A 22,827-nucleotide genomic window follows, 5' to 3' on the forward strand; every position below is an offset into this window, starting at 1 on the left:
GTTTAGACCCTACTTGCTTCTCCTAATGGAAAAAAAAAACCATAACTTTCTCATTGAACACTTGTCTGCTGCTTGAGGAGGAATTATGAGATGGTATCTAGCTGACAGCAGGTCAGCTCCACTGTAATATTTTTTTCCTTAGTGAAGGCACAAATGAATACATGATAATTCAGTCCAGATAGGCAGTATTGACATTTGCCTTCAATAAGTACATTGAAATACTCGGAAAATCTCACTAAAATCTACTAACCTAGCCTTGACAACTGCTGTAGGGGCTGGGGAGAAAAAAGGGTTTCTGAGGGACCCAGACAAGACTATTTCTTCCCCCTTCTGACACAACCCTATGGGAATTTTCAGTCAAAGATTATTTCAGCAACAATACCCAGGTTAGAGTAAGGGGCAACAGAGGAAATTTGCATTCAGACCCATAAAACTGTTTCCCTGACTGGCAAACTCAGCAGGAGAAGTCTCCAGGGTTCCTTCTCACTCTCTAGAAGAAGTAGATGCATTTCCTTCCCGGGTCCTGCAGCACTGCTGACTCCTCAAGAGGTTCAGAGAGGTGATGGGAACTTAGAAATAGCAGGTCCTGCCCCAATTATCTGCTTCATTGACATAAGCAGTTCTCAAATATGAATCTGGATTTAGCAGTGGGGAAAGGAGGAAAAAGCAGAAGGTGTCCAGATAGAAATCATTTTTCAAAGGGGAAAGTTCATTGGTTTACTTTTAGGAGACAGACTGAAAATCTGAAATGCCAAATGCCCTTTAAAAGGGTTTCATGTGTTAGCCCAAGTGGTTTATGATGCTCCAACAAACCCTTTGCTGCAATTAGTTTCCTGATATGCATATGCTCATATATTATTGCACACATTCATCTCTTAAATCACAGCCTTAAAATAAAGTGTTAGTCCCGGCACAAGGCACTCAGAAAAAAAAAATACTTTAAAACAGAAGAATGTAATTCTCATTACATCGTTTCAGGATTTCAATCTTAAAAGACAAAAAAAAAAAAAAATAAATAAAAAAAATTCCACTTCTAGAGAAAGTTATTCCTGCAGTTCACACCTACCAACCAGCTTGGTCATTAGGTCCAGGATGCACTCGTCTGCCAAAACCCACGGGCGCTGACCACTGAAATGGCCATGAACACCTCTGAAAGGAAGAGACAAACAATGAAAACATATTTGCATCAGTCCAAAGAAGCATCCCCGCCTTTGGAGGAGGAAAGAGGAGACTTGTGCTGAGCGCAGCACTTGTATTGTGCCTTTAAGCTCATAGCAAATGCAATTAATTCACTGGTTTCTGAGAGGTTTCCAATTGTGAAAAACTACTCATTTTGGCCTCCTCTAGAAATCCTTCAAAATTAGGGATGGGAGCTCTTCCACAAGCCCTCTGGAAGTGGCTGTGTGGTAAGGGAAGCCTCCAGGATGCAGGTGCAAGAAGGCACCTAGCTAACCCCAGCTCATATCAGCTACCCAGAAAGCAGAGATCACCCACAGCATTTCCAGCTGAACGCTGTACAGTGCAGAGGAAGGTAGCCCTGAATACCTCCTCTACTCCAAGACCAAAATAATTCTTGTCAGAAACAATTTCTATCCCCCTGAGTCTCCTGTCTGACCTCACCCTTCTGCATAAACCACCAGGTACTTAATGTATATGCAGCAAAACACCAGCCTGAACACATCCTCTTGCTAACTTTGATTGCTTTTCTTCTCCCTGCTAAGTTGTTCTTGATCTCAGAGTGCAGGAAGCTTTTTGGGTTGACAGAGGATATTTTAAAATTTTATTTTGCAAACTGTTCCTGTCCACGGTGGATCATTTGGGCACCTTTACACCACAACACATCACTACTCCAGAGTGACAGATCCCTACGTTCAGTTCTGGATTAAGTGCTCTGAACTGCTTTATGCTTCAGATGTGACAGAGAAGTAAACTCCTGAGGTAGCCCCCATGCATATATAAATAAAAGTTCCCAAGTTCCTTAAACATGCAGTATATGTAGTGCACAGATTTAAATGCAAATGAAGGCAGATTGAGGAAAGTAATAATGGTGCTAATCCAGGGGAACATTGCTCTGGGCTTCCATCTCACACTGGATGATTTTCATATTTGCTGAGCACCACGGGGTGCTTGTGGAGTCAGAAATGCCAGGCTGCACGCAGCTGAGGCAAACCAAGTATAAAGCTATTTCAAAACAGGGACAGAACCAGGAGGAAACTGGGTAGACAGCAGAAAAAAAGAGACCTAAAAGCTGTGATGAGAGACAGAGGGGAAAAAAAAATTAAAATAGATCAAGTAGTAAACCTTTGAAAGAAGAACGTTCCCATAATGTTCACTTGAAATCATGAGATGATGTCTGGAAGATTAAGACATTAGAAAGGAGGGCAGATGAGACACCACCAGCTAGTCCTTTTAAATGCTTAAGGCTATTTAAAAGATTGATTTTCCTTACCCACCTCCCACTTTTCATTCTCAAGTAGAATTTTGTTCTGTCTCCCACACAAATTACCTGGGTGGTTTACAGTCAGACCCTTTCTGATTGACTTGGGTCTAATTCTCTCCTCATAGGGCTATTTCCAAAAGAACCACCATCCTAAGGAAAAGAACTGCTGCAAAAATCTCAGTTGGTATTAACCATTTCATGCTCTTACCCTGGCAAAATAACATTTGTTTAGGTCAACAGCTGAAGGAGAAAACAGGGATACAACTGCATATCTCTCATAGATAAAATAAGCTCCCTAGATTCAGCAAATCCAACCCCACACAGATGATAAGAAGGACCCTGATCCCTAATTTGGAGAAGGTCACAGCAGAATAAGTGGCTATTTTGCTCTGGTTTAGGACTGCTCTCTGGTGAGACAAGCAGGCAGTCTGAAATCACTCTCATTTGCAAGGAAGTTTCAGAGAGGGATAAAGGCAGTAGGTGGATAGGAGGAAAAAAAATAAAATTAAAAAAAAAGCAGTAAGGGGCAGGATTAGTGCTAAAAGTTCCTCCCTTCTTTCAGACCATAACACAGCTGCATTCCCTGAAGACAGTGGTGTGTGTTTCACAAACAGCGAGACATTTATTGCTAATTTCCCTTCTTATTCTTAACTGTAATATAGTGATCAAGGGACTTGGGGTAATACAGACTGTTAAAATTAAAAACACAAAAGATTTTCAGTAGTTCCCAGCCCAAGGGAATCTATTTCTGAAAGAGGATAGTGAACATAATAAGATGGGAAAAAGAAGCCCTAACTACCTATGGGATTCTCTTTCATTAGCTTTCTTTGATTTGATAGCCATTAGTGTCCTTCTAATGGGAATTTACTCATGAAAGTTCTCTCCACCAGCATGCAGCACTAACAAAATTTCAGCATAAATCTTCAAGCCATCATGAAAGCAGATATAACATTGTGGGCATGAGAATATTTTATTTTGAGGGGAAAAAAAAAAAGACAGAAACATAAGAATACTGAAAAATAAGAGACACAGCATTAATTATTATTCATATTATTATTATGGCACAGCTTACAGCATGTCTCCTTCTTGATGGCCAATATAAATGCCAAGAGACAAAAAATATTACAGCTAAAATGGTAGTTAAAGACATATTCTTAGACCTGCTTTTTTATTTTAATCACATGAAACTCTGTAGCCTTTGCTGATGGCACAATACATCCTATTACACTTAGGTTGTAAAATTCTACACTCTCTTTCAGAGATTTATCTCTCTTTATATTAGGCCACCCCCCTCTCAGCTCTGGTAGGCACTGGGGGTAATAATCTTTAAGGACACAACTCCAGTGGTTCTGGCATTCCCCTCAGACACAAATACACTGAATCTCATTCAGTTCCAACTGCACCCTAGTTAGCAACAGAGATTTAAATCAAGGTACCCAAATTAATGAACACAAAATGTGGCCCACTGAATTGTAAAGCATCATACAAATATTTCTTAAACTATTTCTTAAACTACTCTGAGTGCCACGTTGTGCAAATTAATTCAGTTGGTTAGCATTTTATTTTCAATTTGGCAAGCAATCTCAGTGCCACATTTTATTCACAAATCTGGTTGATTTACAGCTTGCTAGGGGAGCTAGAAACACATTTACTGATATGATCCCATGGTTTCAAAGATGGTAACAAAAGGGATTTAAATTAATTGCCAGCTTCGGGAATCTTCTGTGCCCATCCAAATCTTGTTCAAATGGAAATTTCTTTCTTGCTTCTTTGCCAAAAGTGATGCAAGTATTTAATGAGCCAATACAGACTTTTAAGTTTGATGATGGTTTCAAGCAAAGAACTTTCCAAAAGAGAGGAAGACATTTCCAAATAAAAAGAACTGCATGGAGCAGTAGATTGAAGGCAAAACTAAAAATCCCAGGGCATTAAACCAGGCATTTATAGCTCTAACATACAACCTGCTGAAAGGCACAATGCAGAACTAACTCCTCCAGGAGAAGTGGGTCTGTCAAACAGAATATAACCCACCCCTCCACGCTGCTCTGCTGCTTGCAGGACTCTTACCTCTTGCAGGATTGGTTCAGCACATAGAACCAAAGATACTTTTGACTCACTGAAAACAGTCCTTGCCTATCAGAGCCTTGGATTTCTTTGCCTGCTATATTCATATCAGCAGCTTGTTGCCAGACTACTTCAATGCTCAGTAGAATAAATACAGATTTAGCTTCTAGCCACAATTTATTAGTACCTAGTTTACATTTACTGTGCCAACATGTCATTTCACCAAAGTGGCTCCTTTTTTCCTTTCTGTTTACCCCTTGGCACATTCATGGGGAACAATCATTTTCCTTTCAGGCTTCATTTTGCCCAGCTAAGCAGCTTTAATCCTCCAGACCTCCATTCCACAGGTTCCCCACTCCCCAGTCACCCCAGCAGCCCTTCACAAGAACCTAACAGCTGGCCATGGCAGACTCCCTCCTGTTTTAATTGTTCCACTTTAATGAGGATGTGAGAGACAGGGCTGCATGGGATAATGATTCTGTGAAACAGATTAATTGCTCAGACTGTTGTGGTGAGCAAAAAGGGAAGCAAGACACTGCAAAGCTTTCATCCAACCCAAATGAGTCACATCAACTTTGGGCTTTGAAACTCAAAAACCAGGAGTATTGGCTACTCTAGCACTGGACAGCCAACTCTTCTTCCCTCTTTGCCCCCCATTCAATAAATCTTGGATTTAGCTGAAATCAAAACAGACAGACAAAATCTCAAAGGCTCTTTTTTTAATCCATAACAAGAGCACCAGTGGCTTGAATCTGCAGTCTGTATACATAAGCATTAAAAAAAAATAAAAGAAAAAATAAAGAGGACTGAGGAAGGTGGAAACAAAGATTACAAAGCCAGAATAGGTATATAGGAGGCAGATGTCAGAGCAGAAATCCATACCCCATGGGTGCCAGGGGGGTGGGAAGGGACAGGGATGTTGTAAGAAGGAACACAACAAGAAGGAAATGTGTGAAAAGGCCTCTTTCTCTCCAGGCCTTACTGCAAGGAGTTTCCATCACTGCACAGAGCTAAAGCTACCAGCTCCACTGCCCTTGACAACAGCTCCCAAGTAATCTTCCTTTTCACTCTTGCCCTCAGCTATAAGCAGTGAAAACCATTTAAAGAGAGGAGTAGCTATTTGAGATGAGTCCCAAGACACAACAAACAGAAAACACAATAAACCAATTTATAAGAGAGTCAGAATCTTTATCATTACTGACTTGAAGGACATGACCAATTTACATGCTATGCCTTAGGTTCTTGCTGTTTATTTATTTAAGCCACAGCCACTAAATTCCGAGCTGTCACCTCACAAGCCACTGAACAGGCTTTGGTCACTGGAACCAGTCTTGGACTGGATTTTGCCAAGCTGCCTGGAACCAAAGCATCCATTTGTGCATTTCCAATCACCTCTTCCTTTGCAGCCCCCAGCAGCCCATTCTGCCCATCAGTTTCTTTAAGCACACATTGCTCTCTTCAATCTAAACCAGCCCTGAGTCTCTCATCTGCCTCAGGTGCATCTGCAGCTAGCAGGATTTTGGGTTGGATTTTTGTTGGGTTTAGTTGGTGTTTGTTTTGTTGGTTTGGGGTCTTTATTTTTTTGCTTGTTACTTTCTGAAAATTCCAAGTAAGGTGTTTGTGTTTCTAGCAAACAGCCTTTCTAGGTTTGTTCCCTCTCTCCTGATGGCTCAGAATCACATCCAACCATGTTTCCCCTTTAAATACAGCTCCTGAATTCACTCTTGATATTCTGGAAAAATATTCTGCTTACCCTTCTCTTTCATGTTTCTATAATGATTGAGAGAAAAATATATAAAAAATTAAAATCCTTCACTGTAGCAAAGACAAACAAAAGAATGGAAATGAACCAATGAAAAGGTACAATGAAGGAGCTGAAAAATGTTTGTGCTCCCAGTACATCACTCCAGCAGATAAGAGTGCTATCTGACTTCCACCTTTTGAAAGAGCTCAGCTGTTTCCCTGATAAAGTTTGATAATCATACAGAAATGGGCAGAGTTGCAGTTTTTTCAAATGACTGCAGAAGCTGTGCTGAATGGATAACCAGGAGGAATGAGAGCTTCCCAAAATTCAGTCATTTCCAACCTTCTTCCTGCTTCTACCAGTCATAAATAGAAAACAGTAAACGAGTTTTAGCTTACCCACAGCATTCATATATTAACAAGTAACACAGATTTCACATTTGTGTCATGAAGCCTCCATCTCAACTGTTTCTTGAAGCCTCCATCTCAACTGTTTCTACTGAAAAAAGGCTGTCCTCTTAGCAGAATTAGTTTCCTCCCCTGCCTCCCCATAGTTTCCTCTCATCATGAAACCATATCTGCTCCTCTCATATCCCACTCCCTATGGAAGCTCTCATCTCCCAGCTCACTTACTCATCTGGATGTTATTTTCCTTTCCCACCTTCAGCTCCCTGGTTTTTACTTATCTTTTTCCTTACTCCTTCCAACTCAGACAGCTGCTGAACATCTGAGAGTACAGATTCTCCCATTGAAGCTAATATTTTAAAGATTAAAAAAAAAGCTTTTTTACCACTTTTTAAATTTTAAATATTTAAAATTTTCCTATCTGCTCTGATGACAATACCTTTTCCCTGCCACGTGTCCCTCTTTTGCCCACCCTTTTCTCCTACATCATCTTCATTCAGCACAGCTCCTTGCAATCCACCCTCAGCTCTTCTCTGAGATGCTCCAAAGGAAGACAGGAATGAGTCTTTCTAAATGAAAATGAACTTGACAGGCAAAAATCTATTTAAGAGGAGCCAAAACCCTGCCAGTCCTGGTAGCAACACCAGCTGGTCTGGGTTCAATTCAAGGGCAACTGCTCCCTGCAAGGTCTGCAGGGGGAATCACATAGGGTCAAAACCACTGATTAGGACAACACTAGATCATCTTCCCCAGCAAGCAGCAGTAACCAAATGAGTTTGTGTGTATAAACACATATAGTTGTTGAATGGGGATGGCTGAGCTGTGCAGGTCCCTCCAGATGAACCAAAGGAGAGCCACAGGTTGTCACAGATGCAAGTTTCTCTTTGCCTATTTAACTGCTCATCCCTTTGAAGAAGGTATAAATAGTGCTAGGGAAACACCAAACATCTTCTACTCCTGGCTTGTAGTGATTTTCACAAACTGTTCTCCTCTTTAAGCATTTCCAAGGCAGATTCCAAAATAAAAAGTTAATCTGAAGGAGAGGTTGGCATCTCACAAACCTCGCTGTGTACTCACATTCGAGCCCACTTGTCTAGTTCTTCATCCAAGTAAGTTTTAACCTTTTTTGGCTGGAGCCCCAGGGAATTCCCAGCAAAATAGAGGCAGGTCTCCTCTCCATCAACCAGGCTCAGATCAGCTGTGGAGGGGAAGCACAGAAACAACATGCACATGGGAGTGAGCAGAGGAGGGCCAGCACACAGATGTGTCACCACCACCCAGAACTCTTCCTACCCTGAGTGTCCCCAGGACACCATGTTCCACATGTGCAAATGGAGATGTTGCACCTTGACATTCCTCCTAGGACACCTTGGAGATCCTAGTACACCATGGAGGTGACTGCAAAGGGATTCAAGGAGAAGGGCAGCCAGGCAACCTGTGCTTCACCTTGTCCTCCTGCAATTTCTGGCTGAGTCCAACCAGAGATGTTCTGGAGCTCATGTGAGTTCAGGTAGCATGAAATCCCCAGGACTCTAGGGCTGTGTGGGATTTAGTCACTGGCACTGATTTTGCCATAACTAACGATGAGTAAATAAGGAGCATTTTCCTGACCTATCTACTTTTATCTACTTTTCTTTAACTACTTTTATCTACTTTTATCTTTAAAGTTTATCTACTTTTCTTCCATTATCAAAATATTCCTACACCCAGTCATGACACCACTTGCATTGTGCATTTAATAAAAGTTAAGACTCAGTAAATATGTGTCTTCCACATAAGTTCCCCCTGCTTGTTTAAATTGCTACCTAGAAATAGTAGTTGTTACACAGAGTACGCTGAGGCAATCTCAGAAGTTCTTGTCCTGTCAGCATATATTGTGGGCTGCACTTCACATCCCCATCTGAGGGGAAGGAGGAAATCTATGCTGACAAATCCTTTCAATGATTAGGGGAAAGGCAAGGCGGTAGAAATTTATAAATAATAACTCTACTGAGGTTCTGAACAATCTAATTACCCCATGTCATCATCTATCAATCCAAACATTGCCTTTTTCTATTATTCCTCATGCTGGAGGAATTCTTGGAGGGACAAGTGATGGTGACCTTCTAGAAGCAGTAATTTGCATTCATCTATACAATGTGCTTACAAGACCCTGAAAGATAACATTGCATTATTTTTGGTAAATATAGTCAATATGTGTCAGAAAAAAAGATCAAATGAAAGCATTTGTTAAAATACATGCTAGAAATGATGGATAAGATTGCATTTCTGCCTGAAAATTTTATGTTAGGGCTGCAGAAAAATAGATTAGGTGCCTGGAAAAGGTCTTTTCACTACTTTTTTGCACTAACAATTCCCAACTTCAATGAACTCACCAGAAGTACATTTTTCACAAGTATAGACAATGTGGGTAATTTCTTAATTAAAGTTTTAGAAGCTTTTAAAAAGCACAAGTCAGACAGCAATTTCATCCTAATCTGTTTTACTGATACTACATCTGTTTTTCATCTCTGCTCTAATATGAATGAAAACAGAGAGGCATAAATATTATCTGTGCTCCTAAATTGGTTCTATTAACTGTTCTTTTCCTATCAAGAAACACAATAATATTGTCTCAGTGGGAATAGAGAAAGGATCTTTGCTCAAGAATTTGGAGCTCAGTCTCACTCATGCTCTTTATACTCCAGTCAAGCATCCAGGTAAGGAGTTATAAGCAAGTTAACTTTTCTTTCTAAATAAAAATGCCTCTTGGGTGACTGTCAGAGAGAGAGATGGCATTTCTATTTTGGCAAAGTCTATTTTTCCTACCTTTAATCCCTTTCCTTTGGATATTCATTATTTGGCCCATTCTCAGCTCTGTACTGGGATGTGTGCTTTCCCATTTCAAAGAAGCTTCTTACTCCCCCCTCTCTGCCACCATTAACAGACCCATTCTGGACACTGCTGCTTCTTTTTTTGCAGCATCTTCCTCATTTTACAGCTTCTGAACAGAACACCTCTGTGCTCCAACACTTCTTCTGCCACTGTGTTATTCTTCACAGTAACATATTTGTTTTCTAAAGACTAGCACTTGTCTTTCCCCAAATTACTCTGCCCTCCTTTCTCATCATATTGGCTCTTTTAATTTCTGGAGGAGCTGTGGTTGATATGGAACATACATTGAAATAATCCAGTTGGAAATAGGAACACTGATGAACTGAAGACTGGTGCAAAAAAAGCCAAGATAATTATTGAAATGTGTCCCTTGAGTAACCTGAGCAAAAAATATCACATGACCAATAATTAACATTAATTATATATATTATAAATTGTTCTCAAAGCTACTCAGAGTCATGCCAACCAGTAAGATCTGGTAACATTCATTATTTTGCATACTAAATATACCCATTTGTCTACATTCAAGGTGCATTTCTTTACCTTTTATATCTCCAAGAACAAGAAAATTTAGTGTCAGTAATATTCAGAGAAAAAAAATAGTGGGTTTTTTTGTCTAGACAGGAAGGACTAAATCTGTTCCTACATTATCTGATTCTGACCCCTTGTTGCAAGATAAAAGATCACCTCCTTCACACCTTCCTATACTTCCCTCTCAAGCCCTTCAAACAAAAAGCCAGATTTATAAGATTAACCACTACTTTTACTCACCTCTTCAAGGGGATACAGCTCAACACTTTCACCCTGGGACACCTTTTTATTCCCAAGAAACCCAAATGATGCTCTATTCTTTTACAAGATGACAAAACACAAGCCCACAGCCCTACTCAGATTAGTGATTTGGCACCTGATTGCCATCTGCATGAAAAAGTCTGCAAGAGACGTTTTGTTGTCAGCTCAGAGCAGAGCAAGGGGATCCAAACACTTCTTTAAATCTTCTGCTGTCATTTTTTCCTATTTGCTCACCTGAGCCTCGTCCCTCACCCTTGCACAGAAAATCCTAAAGATTTGCCAGGGAGTTAATCTGCCAGTGGTTTCCACTTGATGGATACAGCAAACAAAGAGCTGTGACAGCTTAGAAGGTGATAACTAAACTAAACTATTATAATGACTGAATTAAACTATTATAATGGCTTTCTAAATATTTTTCTGTATGTCATCTTATAATTGCCTCCTATGGATGTCCTCATCTGCTGCATGCACAGCTTCATTTTAAAACCTCATTGTAATGTTTTATGTAAATATATAAAGAATATTTGATGTCTAATACCTGTAATGACATTTATCTTCAGAAGCATGTTATCTAGGATCCGTTCCTGTGCTCAGATAAATGTCATGGGAGATCTCCATTGTATAGACACTCAATATAAATATATATATATATGTATTTACACACCCCCTGCTGTTTTTCAGCAGTTCTTGATGACAGCTGAAGCACTGAAAAGAGAGACAGGGGAAAAAGAAGAGGAAAAACCCCTCAATTTGGGTACATGAGAATGATGGGTTCTCTGTGCTGTTCAACTAGTAATGCTATGTAGGCGGCTTATCTTCAGAAAAACACATCTATCCACAGTCTCAGGGGCTAACTGTTACAGTAACTGGGGTAAAAAAAACCAAAAAACAGGTATTTAGACCTAAATATGATGGTAATTGATAAGGAATGATGGAGACTGGAAAGGCAGCACTGCAAACTGACACAGGGGTATCAAAACCTCTACATACCTTTCAGAAGATTTTTTTTCTGAAGCTGCCAAGACACTACAATGAAAAATTACCTTTTTTATTCTTGTGAGACCTTTGGCATGCTGCAAAGACTCATCTTTGTGTCTTTCAGGTGTTCTTCTTGAAATGGATTGCAAAGGCACAGCTAGATTTGGGGCAAGAGTGCAATGGCCTCCCAGCATCTCTCCAGCTTCAGAAGGATGTGGTGCATCTCCTGCACCTCTGCTGCACTGGAGGCTGTGCCCAGTGTGCCATGGTGGCAGCTGAAGTGACTTTGAGTACAGAATAGTCATACCCAAAGAAACAGATGTGGTTTAGGAAACCTTCTTCAGCAGCCAGAGGGATAGATTTTAAAAAAAAAAACAAAACACAACTTCTTGGCAAACAGGCTGGGAAAACCTCCTCCAGGAGGAGGATGCACTTAGTTTAAATTTTTGTAAAGTGTCCAGTTCTGCTCTGAATAATGTAAATAACAACATTCAAGGACTTAAATGTGGGGAAAGATAAGCTGATACCACCAGCAGATAAAGAACTAAGATTTACCATCTTCACATCCCAAGGACAGGAGCAGACTTGTATTCCCAACACTCATCATCTCTAGGCAGCAAGATACTGAAGTCAGAGCGTTTCAAAACATGTCCAGGAATTCAGACAACTGATATAATTTTCTATCATATATCTTTACTGGCTATGATATGGTGAAAGCACCTGTAATTTCTCACATACCATTGGTACTGTTCTTTTCAGAAAGGAATAAGATCTGCAGAAAACTGTATCTGCTTTTATTAGAAATTGAAAATACTTTGCAAGAAAGGTCTATGATAATTTTTCCTTTCAGTTTTAATGGATGCTTTCTGCCAAGGCAGAAAAGGAGGGGAATGACTGTGCCTACGTGTGTTGGTCATCTAAAGAAATAATATTCCATTTCTTCAGCTCTCACCAGGTCCTCTCTTAACAAACCCAGGTATGCCACAGGCTCTTCAAAACAATCTACAGACCAAGAACAAAGCAGAAAAATTTTAAGAACCTTTTTGCATTGCTAAGTTGAAGCTATGTGCAGGTCTCTATTTATAGGCAATTCACCACGAAAGTGGGAAAGATCTTCAGATAAAAGGTTTCATTATGACTTACTTGCTCAGATCAATTATTTGTTCTAAGGCACAGGCTTCCTATATTTGGCCTGAGGAAGAAAATCTCTCCTGCTAGCAATAGGCATAAATGTTAATATAAATATAATATATGTAATGTAATAGATGTAACACCTCTTTCTTAAATTAAAATAATTGCAACAGGATAGATAATCCCAAGCTCTATTATACCAAGGAAGTAACTACTCTGAGCCATTGTAAGCTGCATTTCTGGTTCAAAGCATTAGATAGAAATGTTTCTGCCTATAATTTTCAATCAGGCACTACATTGTTCCAAGCAGCTGACTGACAGCATAAGCACCATTTAAGTACTGTATCCCTGCATCTGATTCAGTATGGGAAGGAGAGCATAAAGCTTTTCTGGTGCTGGAATAAGATGATGGATTGATTTAGCAAAGTCAGGGACATGCTGTGCTGGGACATGACTGCAGTTGTTCAATTAGCTCAGAAGTGACAATGATTTCCAACGATCTGTGATAAACACACTCAGAAGATGTGAACCATCACCCTTTCTCCAACCCACCCACACCCCCCTCTTTCCACTATAATTATAATTCTCACTTGGAGGCAGATCCTTGACTTTTGGGATGAAGAAACATTCACGAAGGTGCTTTAACTCATCTGTTTCATCCAAGTGAAGAGCAAGTTTCTTGTCTGTGGGACTGCAGCCTAAGAGCAAGGCAGTTTGCTCAAAAATGTTCGCTGGTAACACAGGAGAAGATGGATCCATCTTCAGGTCATTCAATTTCACCTTAAAATGGAAAATGCAACAGTTTAGCATCTGCAGGATGCATATTCACGAGCAGCTGATAAGCAGCTACTAAAGCTGCATCCTTCAAGACCCAAACTTGCTTGATTTACAGCTTTTAAAATGTATTTGAACAGAATGGTAAAACTGATCAACTCAAATATTTCCAAGGCAACACACTCCTGTAAACCCCAAAGGCTTGTGTTCCCCCTCTGTAGATACAATGCTCTTCCCCTTTTAAGCTCTATCAGCAGCTTCTAAGTTCTCCCACCAGACCCAAATCAGTTACAAACAGTGAAGTGTCAGTCTCAATTCTGAGAACCCAAAACCAGGGGCAGTATTATTGCTTCTGCAGCCTGGGCTCCTAAAAATAGCAGGTGCACAGCTACACCAAAGTTTTTTCCTGGGCTGAGCAACATTTTATCTTCTTTCAGCTTTTCTTCCTTAAAAATAGGTGGGGGTTGTTTGTGCACATCCCTGCTCATGTACCAGGGCAGAGCAGGCAGGATACAGATGGCAAAGGCATCCTTAGAGATGTAGCTTTCAAGACCAGGAGCTTGAATTATTATTTCTTTCTAGCTACAATGAATATCCTGGTGTTACAGCTCCCTTCGTCCCAGGGAATGAGAGCAGCCCAAGTCAAGCTGCAAACACGAGGTTTTTCTAACAGAATATCCAGAAAATTTTAACTGCAAAATTTACAAGCTCATTGATCTTTACAAGAAGAATAGTTCTGTAACTGTGCTGCTCAGACACACCGTTGTGTTCAAGGGAGGATTTATGCACCTGGCTTTACAGATCTATTGGCAAAGAAAATTTATGACACAGACTCTCTACTTTAGGGCAAAACTTCACCAGTGTTGCCTGTTGGGTTCTGCTGCAGAAAGTGGTCAAGAGGCTCATTGAGGTGCTTGATGGTTTCCCCAGTTCAGACACCTGTACAGTCAGGCCACACAATATTCTCTGCCTTTTTAAACATCCCCATGAGTTATGGTGCAACAAAAATACTCTAGGGGATAGGCAGAAATAGGACAAGATTAGCACACAATGTGCAGCAGAGCTGCCAGAGAATGTAGCTTTTTCTCCTCTGTTTGAGAAAGAAAACTCTTTAAATACATATCTTCCATGAGTACCAGCTCTCTTTTCTTAAAGCCAATAGTATCTTACAGACAGCTATCTAGAAACAAGCTGTGGAGAGAACAATAACTGATTATGGGTTGTAGCCAGCTGAGCACTACACTCATTGTCTCTTAACCCAGCTCAGGCTTTTGTGGAAAAGGAATTCTGAAAGTTAGTGCAATGATATGTTCCATGTCACAGAAATTTTTTAAATTGAATCCCTTATGACAGGTTTCTCTTTATTCTTTTTTGGTACAAATACAGAAATGCAGATTAGGGATTTTATCAAATTTTTATGCCAATCCCTGAAGACAATCCAAAAGAACTTCAGACACACAGAGGAAGGCCAACAGTTAATATTTGAATGATAAACCCTAAATTGCACAGCCCCATTAGTGCCAATTAATCCAAACCTGTTTAAAGTCTAACCAAAATGGCCAGCATGCTGCTAGTTACCTGTTTTAATTTGCTATCATTTAGTTTCTGATGAGAATATTGTCTTTTCCCTTCCAAACTTGTTATCTTACACAGTAGCAATTGTTCCCCTCCCACCAGCATGTAGAGTTGGGGGAAAAAAAAAATAAAAATGCCAGTGGAGCTCTTCTTTAGAGACAGCACTTTTCATTTAGCTAATGTTCACCCTCTCCTGGGAGGTACTGGAGGTAGCCTATTTTTGTCCTGTCTCCACTCAGGTTGTTCACACCTCCTCATTGTCATCAAATTTACCATTCCCACTCATTCATCCTAATCCTCCCCTAGCTGGTGAAAAGGAAAATAAAATGGTCTAAAATGGGAAAAAAAAAAAAAAAAGAAGATATGTTAACATCTTCATTCTCAGAGTCCTTTCAAGGCTTCTAGAAGGGCTGCACCTAGACAAGGAGTTGAGTGATGCACAGGCTCAGCTGGCTGGAATCAGTGCACTCAACAGAAGAGGTTTCCATCCATCTGAAAGCCCTGCAGAAGGTGTGACCAGGCTCCCTATTACTCATAAAACCATTTCTCAGTTCCTCACACAGCTGAACAACAGAGCCAACACCTTGGAGAGCCTCAGCACTTCTGTTGTGGTATGGGTAATGGCATCAGTGCCCTTCTGAAAGTCAGATTAGTATTGTCCTGCTGGACCTCATTGGGCAGTCATCAAGGAGGATGGTTTGGAAATCTTTATTTTCTCCAGGAGATGCTGTGGTACAGCTAGAGAAGCAGGCTGGGTTGGCAGACACTGCCCATCCCTAAATACAGGCACCTGGTTATCATCTAAAGACACCATAGGGTAAGTAAAGTTTCACTTCTACAAATTTCAAGATTGGGATTTCAAGAACCCATAGGCTTAATCAGTACATCAAGGTTTACTTTTAATCAATATTGGGATCAGCACTTGAAAAGTGAAACTTTCTTTGTTTTCAAAGGCTGATTTCTTTGATATACAACACTACTATGTTGTCCTGATCCCACAGTCATTACCAAACCATGTCTAGGACTCACTCATATAATCAAGGTATAGTCCTCTATTTTTAATAATGGGTATTTAATGCAAATTATGGAAACAGTCTTTGAAGGGGGGGGGGGGTGGAAATCAGGTCTCCCTGCCTATTTCCTTCCACCCAGTAGTCTGTATAATCTTTCCTATGCTGTCAGTCTCTTTTCACTCAAGTTAATGCCTGGTTTCTTTTTTTTTTCTCCCCAGTAACACACCTCCTGTAGTAAGAGAAGCAGCTTTTTAATCTCTCTAAACAGATGACTCACTTGTGTTGGAGATATTTGTTCAGTGATGCTCAGCTCACCCCATCACTGGGAGGGGGACCATGCAGCATTTTGGCATCACTGTCACCTCTGTCCCCTCCTGCACACAGCCCATAAGGAAGGTTTAGGAACCTCCAGCATTTATTTCCTGTGGCCCACACAGGCAGTGCCAGCTATTTCCCCTATAATTAATAATAAGGGAATGGATGATAAGGGTGTTTGAAAGACAGTTTGGGTTTTACACACCAGATCCCTCACTCTGCAGTTTCTCTGCTCTACACCACGTGAGCACACCACAGCATCCCACCACTTGTCTTACCAGGAGCCATTGCTCAGTAAGGACACATCATGATTGCAATAAATTAATGACTGTCACAGTCCAGGTCATCTGCTGACCTGTCTGGCAAGCACAGATGGGTTTTGGTTTCATTTGAGGCCTGACCCAGGGCCCACTGAAGCCAATAGGTGTCTTTATTACAGACAAAGATTTCTGGATCAGGCTTTTGGTTCCCTGTCATTGCCATGGTTGGCTGCATCTGATCAATGATTTACTTTGATTGTGATTCTTATTTATGTTAAATTTTGAAAGCAAATATAATATTAAATACATATTACTATAAGCATATAATAAATAGATATTAAATATCTAGAAGCTGAAAATTATTAAGTGCTCAGAGATATCTCATTTAATACAAATGTTGTGAAATTAGATACCACTATTAAAATAAAAATCAACCAAAAACCTATTGAGGATCCTATTGAGGAATCCTATTGACTCCCAGAGATCCAGTCCTGAGATCAGAATAAGAAAGTACTTTTTTCCTTCAAATGGAGGTAGGTTTCATAGAGAGGGAATCCCAGACTCGCTTGAGTTTTTTTCCTTTTTTTATATATACTGTGACTGCCATTATTGCATTTTATAATTGCTGCAGAATAGAGTCCCATGGAATTATTTTACAACAGTTTGAGTCTTCTGGTTTTTACATGGAAATATATTTTTATAAAAACTGCATGCCTTTACTCCACCCAATTATCTTCATTTAACTGTAAACCATTACCTGTGTACTCTACAAATCAAAATTCAGATCCAGCAGAGCAAAACAAAATTCCTACCTTCTTAAACATTGATCTTTAATCAGGATTCTTTTCATACAACTTCGAGTGAAAATATCAAAATGTTAAGAGAAACAACTTGCCTCCACCACCTACACTGCAAAAAGCTTTCAGGTGTTTCCTTAAAACTTTTTTACACTTTTTCACTGAATAGATAAAGATGCCATGAAGTCAGCATATTTTTTTTCCCTCTTTCTTTGCTCTTTTGACTCTTCTACAAAACTTGCCAGTACTGCATACTGATTCAATTTAAAGAACACACCAATGATCACTGGAAGTATTTCATTTTCAAGAAGAGCATATGGAACTTCAATTAATAAAACAGCCTTTACTGCATATTTTGTCAGCACAGATATCAGCCCTGATACTTTTCCTCCCACTTTAAAACTATAAAAGACAATGGATAAGAATTAGTCAGATGCAAGTGATGCAAATGTCTGGGTGATTATTTCTGTTTTGTCCTTTATGCATAATTTACTGACTAAATAGAAAAAACATGTGACTATTAGCAAGTCATCTTAGCAGACTTACACAGGAAGGCCCATTAGACTTAATTATAAAAATGATAATTTGACAGTTTAGAGGAGGAAAAATTAAAAAAAAAAATCATCTTTCTGTCTACTGTGGTATCTTGATATTTTCATTTAAAAATACAACAACAAACTGAAAAGTCCCCTCACACCCCTTAAATATTTATTTTGAATATTCTAAGACGTTACTCACAGTCTTGCTACCCAGCACAGCTCTGACAGGCACACAATGATTCCCTACTTTAAGAAGCTGTGTCAAGATCCTCAGAGAAAGAGACTTCCTCATGGAAATAGCTTGTCCTGAACTTTCTGCCCTGCAATAGCTGTTTACCAGCTTGCTCAACCCACAGACCTTTGGCATTTTCAGGCTGGCATCCAACTGAACTCTTTGGAAGGGAAACTGGAGGTGTACACAGGTGTAAGCATGCAAGTTTGTAGTTTAAGTCCACGCTGTCAAAATACTCCCACTGAAGGCACCAACAGCACCGTGGGTTGGTCTTCCTTGAAAAACACATGAAGAAAAATGACAGAGAGCCACAGTGTGTAAGGGCTGATTCTCCTTCCCATCTTACCCCAACCAAACTCACTTTTGCAAACAGTTTTGGAGAAGGAAGTTCCTAAAAAAAAACAGAGCCCCAAGCACTGCTCATCCCAGCCGACTTCAGGTTAAATACACTCCAGTGAATTTGTTTAAATCACAGAGCTGCAGGAGAAAGAAACCCCTAAATATTCACAGCGTACCCCACAGCAGAGGCACAGCAGCAACCACAGCTGTAATTAAATAAGTTACCCAGCCCAGTGTCACAGCTGCAGCAAGGGAATCTGACAGAGAGGAATTATAATAAACTCAGTTATTTCGAGCAAATTAGGCCCATATTGACCTTCATGTCAAGAAGTGTTTTGGTGTTAAAAGTAATTTTACTTCCAAACCTCATCTTTTTCCCCTCCACAGCAAAACTACGTTACCCTCCAGCTGCTCTGGAGAGAGGGTGATGAAATTCTTGTGCAAATATTCAGTGTTGCATGAAAAAACAGCCCCAGCCACATGCCAGCTCCTCCAGACTCTGACCCCCCAAACACGTGACCTCCAAGAGTTAACCAAAAACCAGGTGTGTATATAGGTATTATTATTATTAGGTATTATTATTTTATTCCTTTGGTAGAAGTTAAAGCTCTGATTAAATTAAGAAGGCTCCTTTCTCCCACACAGGCACAAAGCTACACTCATGATTAGAACAAAAATGGGTTTTAAAGCAAACTCTTTCATCTAATGCAGGGGCAGATTGATAACAGAAGCAGCAGAAGTCCCCAGAACCTTCAAGCACATGGCAAGGAGTGTTGGGGGGATTTACAGAGAGCATGCATTTGCCAGAGCAAAATATAGATGAAAAATTAGAGGTGAAATTAGAGAAGACAGAAGCTGATACCTCTCTTTACTCCTTATAAATATTGTCTCCAGCCACGTGTTAGCCCAGTCCCCTCCATCCGAGCTTGAATGACATCCATTGCTATACACAGCTAGAGCACAGTCATCTGAAAGCAACAAAAAGAGTCTCTCTCTCTCTGTTCAGCCTCTGAAGTTTCAGGAGGGGGCAAAAAAAAAAAATAGGGACAACATACAATTACAAAAAAACAAAAAAAAATCACCAAAGAGTGAGGAGAGATATAGGAGAAAAGGGGTCCAAGTTGTGGACTAACAAAGTAATTTAGAGATACAGCTCTGCTTGCACAGACCCCTGCAGTCAGCACCAATGGATTTGACACTCTTGAACTGTAACATTTCATCTTCTTTGCTAGGAAATGAGCAACAAAACAACCACACAAAGCAATTATTATTAACCCAGGATAGAGCTAACATCTATCCACCAGTTCTTGTTATATCATTACCCTGGACTACGCTGTCAAATGACTTTTTTGGACTTCCCATTAACTTGTCTTATTTACTCTACCAGAAAAAGAACTGGATTGATGCTCAAAAACCTTTGTACCACCAGGAATTTGGGCTGAGAAGCAAGAGATTGAGGCACTTTGATGACAAAAAGCAAGAAAGGTCCAGTGTCAACCTCACCCCAAAGGGGCATTAGCTTCTTGTTTCCTTGGCCATTTAGGTCAAACCAAGCTGAACTACACTGCAAGTTTTCATTTTGCCCTTGGAAATAAACTACACAAACAGCAGAGGGAAATTTTTTCCAATGCATTATCCTTTGAAAAAGCACCTTGAGTTTTACCCTTGATTGCCCATGGTAGCAGGAAAGCAGCTATGCTGGCAGAGGCCATATTCTTGCAGACTTTGATAGGAATATTGACCCCCTACTTCCCAGCTATTCTTCTCACCCCTTTGGATGGAATAAAAAGAAAAACGACAGAAAAGTTTGCCCTTAAATTCAAGGCTCAAAAATCAGCAACCGTGTCTCCTTGATACTTTTTTTTTTAGCTGCAGAACTAATCTATTGCTCTGTTTATTTATTTTTTTTCCCCTTGACACTGTGAAGTAACCAGAGGGCAGGAAAAGAAGGAGCCACTGGAATCTACAGTGGGACCAACATGAAAAGGAGCAAGGAAGGCCACATGAGATGGGCAAAGTGATGTCACAGCGGTGGCAGAAGAAGACAAAGGAGGACAGCCTGGCCACCACTTACTCAGAGGAGCTGCCAGGAGAATGATGGAAAGCCCATGGCAGACAGTTTAGAGAAGGAAAAAAGGGGAAAAAAAATAAAGAAAAATAAAAGGATTTGCAAGCTTGTGGGAAGATGAGTTCTACATGTCCGTAACAGAGAGTACTTTGGGGTATAGGGTGTGGAGAAGGAATCAAAGGGTGGAGAGCAAACCCAATTCTCATACCAACAACCTCCCCAGCTCATTCAGAGGTGCTTGGCCACATGAAGCCATGTGCTCCAGACACAGCTGGGAATGTGCTGGAATTGTTTCATCTCCTCCTCCACCCTAACCCTTTGCACACCCATCTGCCACCCATCCCTGCCAGCCCCAGTCTCACCAGAGCATGTTCCAGCCCTTGTCACAGGAGCTTTGTCCCTTGACTGAAAGAAACCATGGGAGCTTTTACACAGGAACTTGGAATAAAACTTGGAATAAAAGTCACCTTCTCAATACGTGTGACAACAAGAAATGAGCAAGGGTGCCCTGAAGCACACCCACCCCATGCCAAATGGGGTGCCAGGACATTTGGTTCACCAGGTCATAAAGGTTTTGCCTGGGCACTGCTAAACCCACAGCTCTCTTGCTATCAGATTTTGTCAGCCCACAAAGAAGGATTCTCTTTAAGAGAAAAAGGCAGGTCTCACCCAGGGTGAGATGGCTTGGAAGAGCCTCAGGCATGAAAGCAGTGTGGTTTCTAGAGCCTGAGAAGGAGCAGCACAAAGCAATGAGGAGTCCAAGCACACACACACTGTACCTTCAGCACAGAGCTCTGCTCAGTGCACAGCTGCTTGGAAAAAAAAACTAAAGCTGCAAAAAAAACCCAAAAAACCAACAAAACTAAGGCTCTGGATTTACAAGGCAAGCCCCCCAGCTATTTTTTAAAGCATCCCATCTGCACCATGTGAAGCCAGGATACATTTCACCTCAGGCCTCACAGCAATGACTTGGTAAACAACAGCCTCAAATCTTTGGTCTTCTTTCTGCTGAGCTTGCTACAACCAACTTTCTCAATACTTTTGTTTTCTCTCCTACTCATCAGCTCGGCCTCAAAAGCTCATCTTTCCCATCACGCCCCATTTAAACCCTATATCTGCTCTCACATATCTTGTTCTCCTCCCTCCCAGCCCCCAAGGAGTTGTATTTTGCTTCTGAAGGGGTTTGAAGGGAATGTGCCTTCAAATTTGGGCTGTTTGCAGCAGGAGATCATTCTGGTTGTGTGATTTTTCTGGTTAAGACCAAAAAAACCCTCATTTAAACCATTTAGCTTTACCTCACACAGCTTTAGCTCTCTGTAATTATGAACCACTTTTTTTTTTTTTTTTAGATTTGGGAGCAGTTGTTAGTAGCACCTGCTAAACCATGGGCTGCTTTCTGTGTAGCCAAAATGAGCTTCCAAAATATTCTTGTTTGTCTGAAGCACTTTTCCCTATTTTCTTTTCAGCCAGACTGGTAGGCACACCTCCCTAAATACATATAGATTTTTCCCTGTTTTGTGACCTGCTCCTAAAACTGTTTTCCTTCACGCTTTGTACCTGTTATCAATCTCATTTCTTTCTGAGTCTTTAATCATAGCAGTTGTCCTTTAAAACCTGTTCTTTAAGTACAGTCTCCATAGAGGTGGAAAAAAAATATAGGACAATATTTACTTTTCTGCAGTAACATTTAAGGAGAAATATTCCACCACTGCACTAATAATAGCAATACCCAGAGAGGGACAATAAGAGAATCAGAGTCAAATCATTTCCATGTAAAGAAAAAACAGAATAGTAACTCCCCCCAGCTTTGATAACTCCACAGCAGCAGCAACAGCAAAAGAACATATTTTGAATAGGTGAAACTTCCCTGTATCTCTCCAAGTTGGCTGCTACTAATGAAAACCAACCATATTTCTGATGCCTTCATCCACATTGCCAAGTGGAGTGCAAACACACTTATGTTTTAAAATCCTTTTGCTGTAAGGAATGGTTTATCTCTTTTGTCTATCCTGATATTTTGCAAAGGATAAGAACTTCCCCCTGCCTCAGTCAAATATTCAGTCTTAATGTTTGCTTTGGACAGCAAGCAGTTTTCAGGCTCTCTTGACCAAGAGACAGGAGGAGGGATGTGCCTGTTCTTTCTCAAAAAGCAGGGGCCTGACAGCCAAGGGGGTATTTGGGAGACTGAAAGCAAATAGGGCACCTGACACCACTTTTCCTCATGGCACCTGCTTGGTACTACTTGCATAACCCTCTTAAAAATAAGCAGGAGTTTGGGGATGGATTTCTGGTAAATCTCCCAAATATTCTTTCCCCAAGGTCTTCTCAAAGGTACCTGTATATCAGAAACAGCTTCTTTACACACAGACACTCTTTCACCTGCAGGTCTTCACCCCTCAAATGACCACTGTGTGCCCTGACTCTCACCCTCCAGGACAGCTGCCAACTTCTTCCTCTCCTTGTAGCAGATTTCCTGCCTGTGCTCAAA

At 40.5% G+C, this 22,827-nt stretch overlaps 1 protein-coding gene across 2 annotated transcripts in view; it reads right to left on the reverse strand.

The window, feature by feature from the left end:
• KYNU (kynureninase) overlaps window positions 1-18,130 on the reverse strand; it is a 57,972-nt gene extending 39,842 nt beyond the window's left edge. The window contains exons 1-4 of one of the 2 annotated variants that reach the window (XM_030454350.1): window positions 18,059-18,130; window positions 13,018-13,207; window positions 7,730-7,850; window positions 1,067-1,149 (exon numbers count right to left, since the gene is read on the reverse strand). In XM_030454350.1, coding sequence (XP_030310210.1) covers window positions 1,067-1,149; window positions 7,730-7,850; window positions 13,018-13,207; window positions 18,059-18,067 — 403 coding nt within the window. In that variant the 5' untranslated portion in view covers window positions 18,068-18,130. Of the gene's footprint in view, window positions 1-1,066; window positions 1,150-7,729; window positions 7,851-13,017; window positions 13,208-17,899; window positions 17,977-18,058 lie in introns of those variants that run through there. The other variant, XM_008494358.2, reaches the window with a different exon arrangement.
• Between the last annotated feature and the right edge of the window lie 4,697 nt (window positions 18,131-22,827).

Source organism: Calypte anna, chromosome 7, assembly GCF_003957555.1.
Source record: "Calypte anna isolate BGI_N300 chromosome 7, bCalAnn1_v1.p, whole genome shotgun sequence".
In the NCBI taxonomy this organism is placed as follows: Eukaryota; Metazoa; Chordata; class Aves; order Apodiformes; family Trochilidae; genus Calypte; species Calypte anna.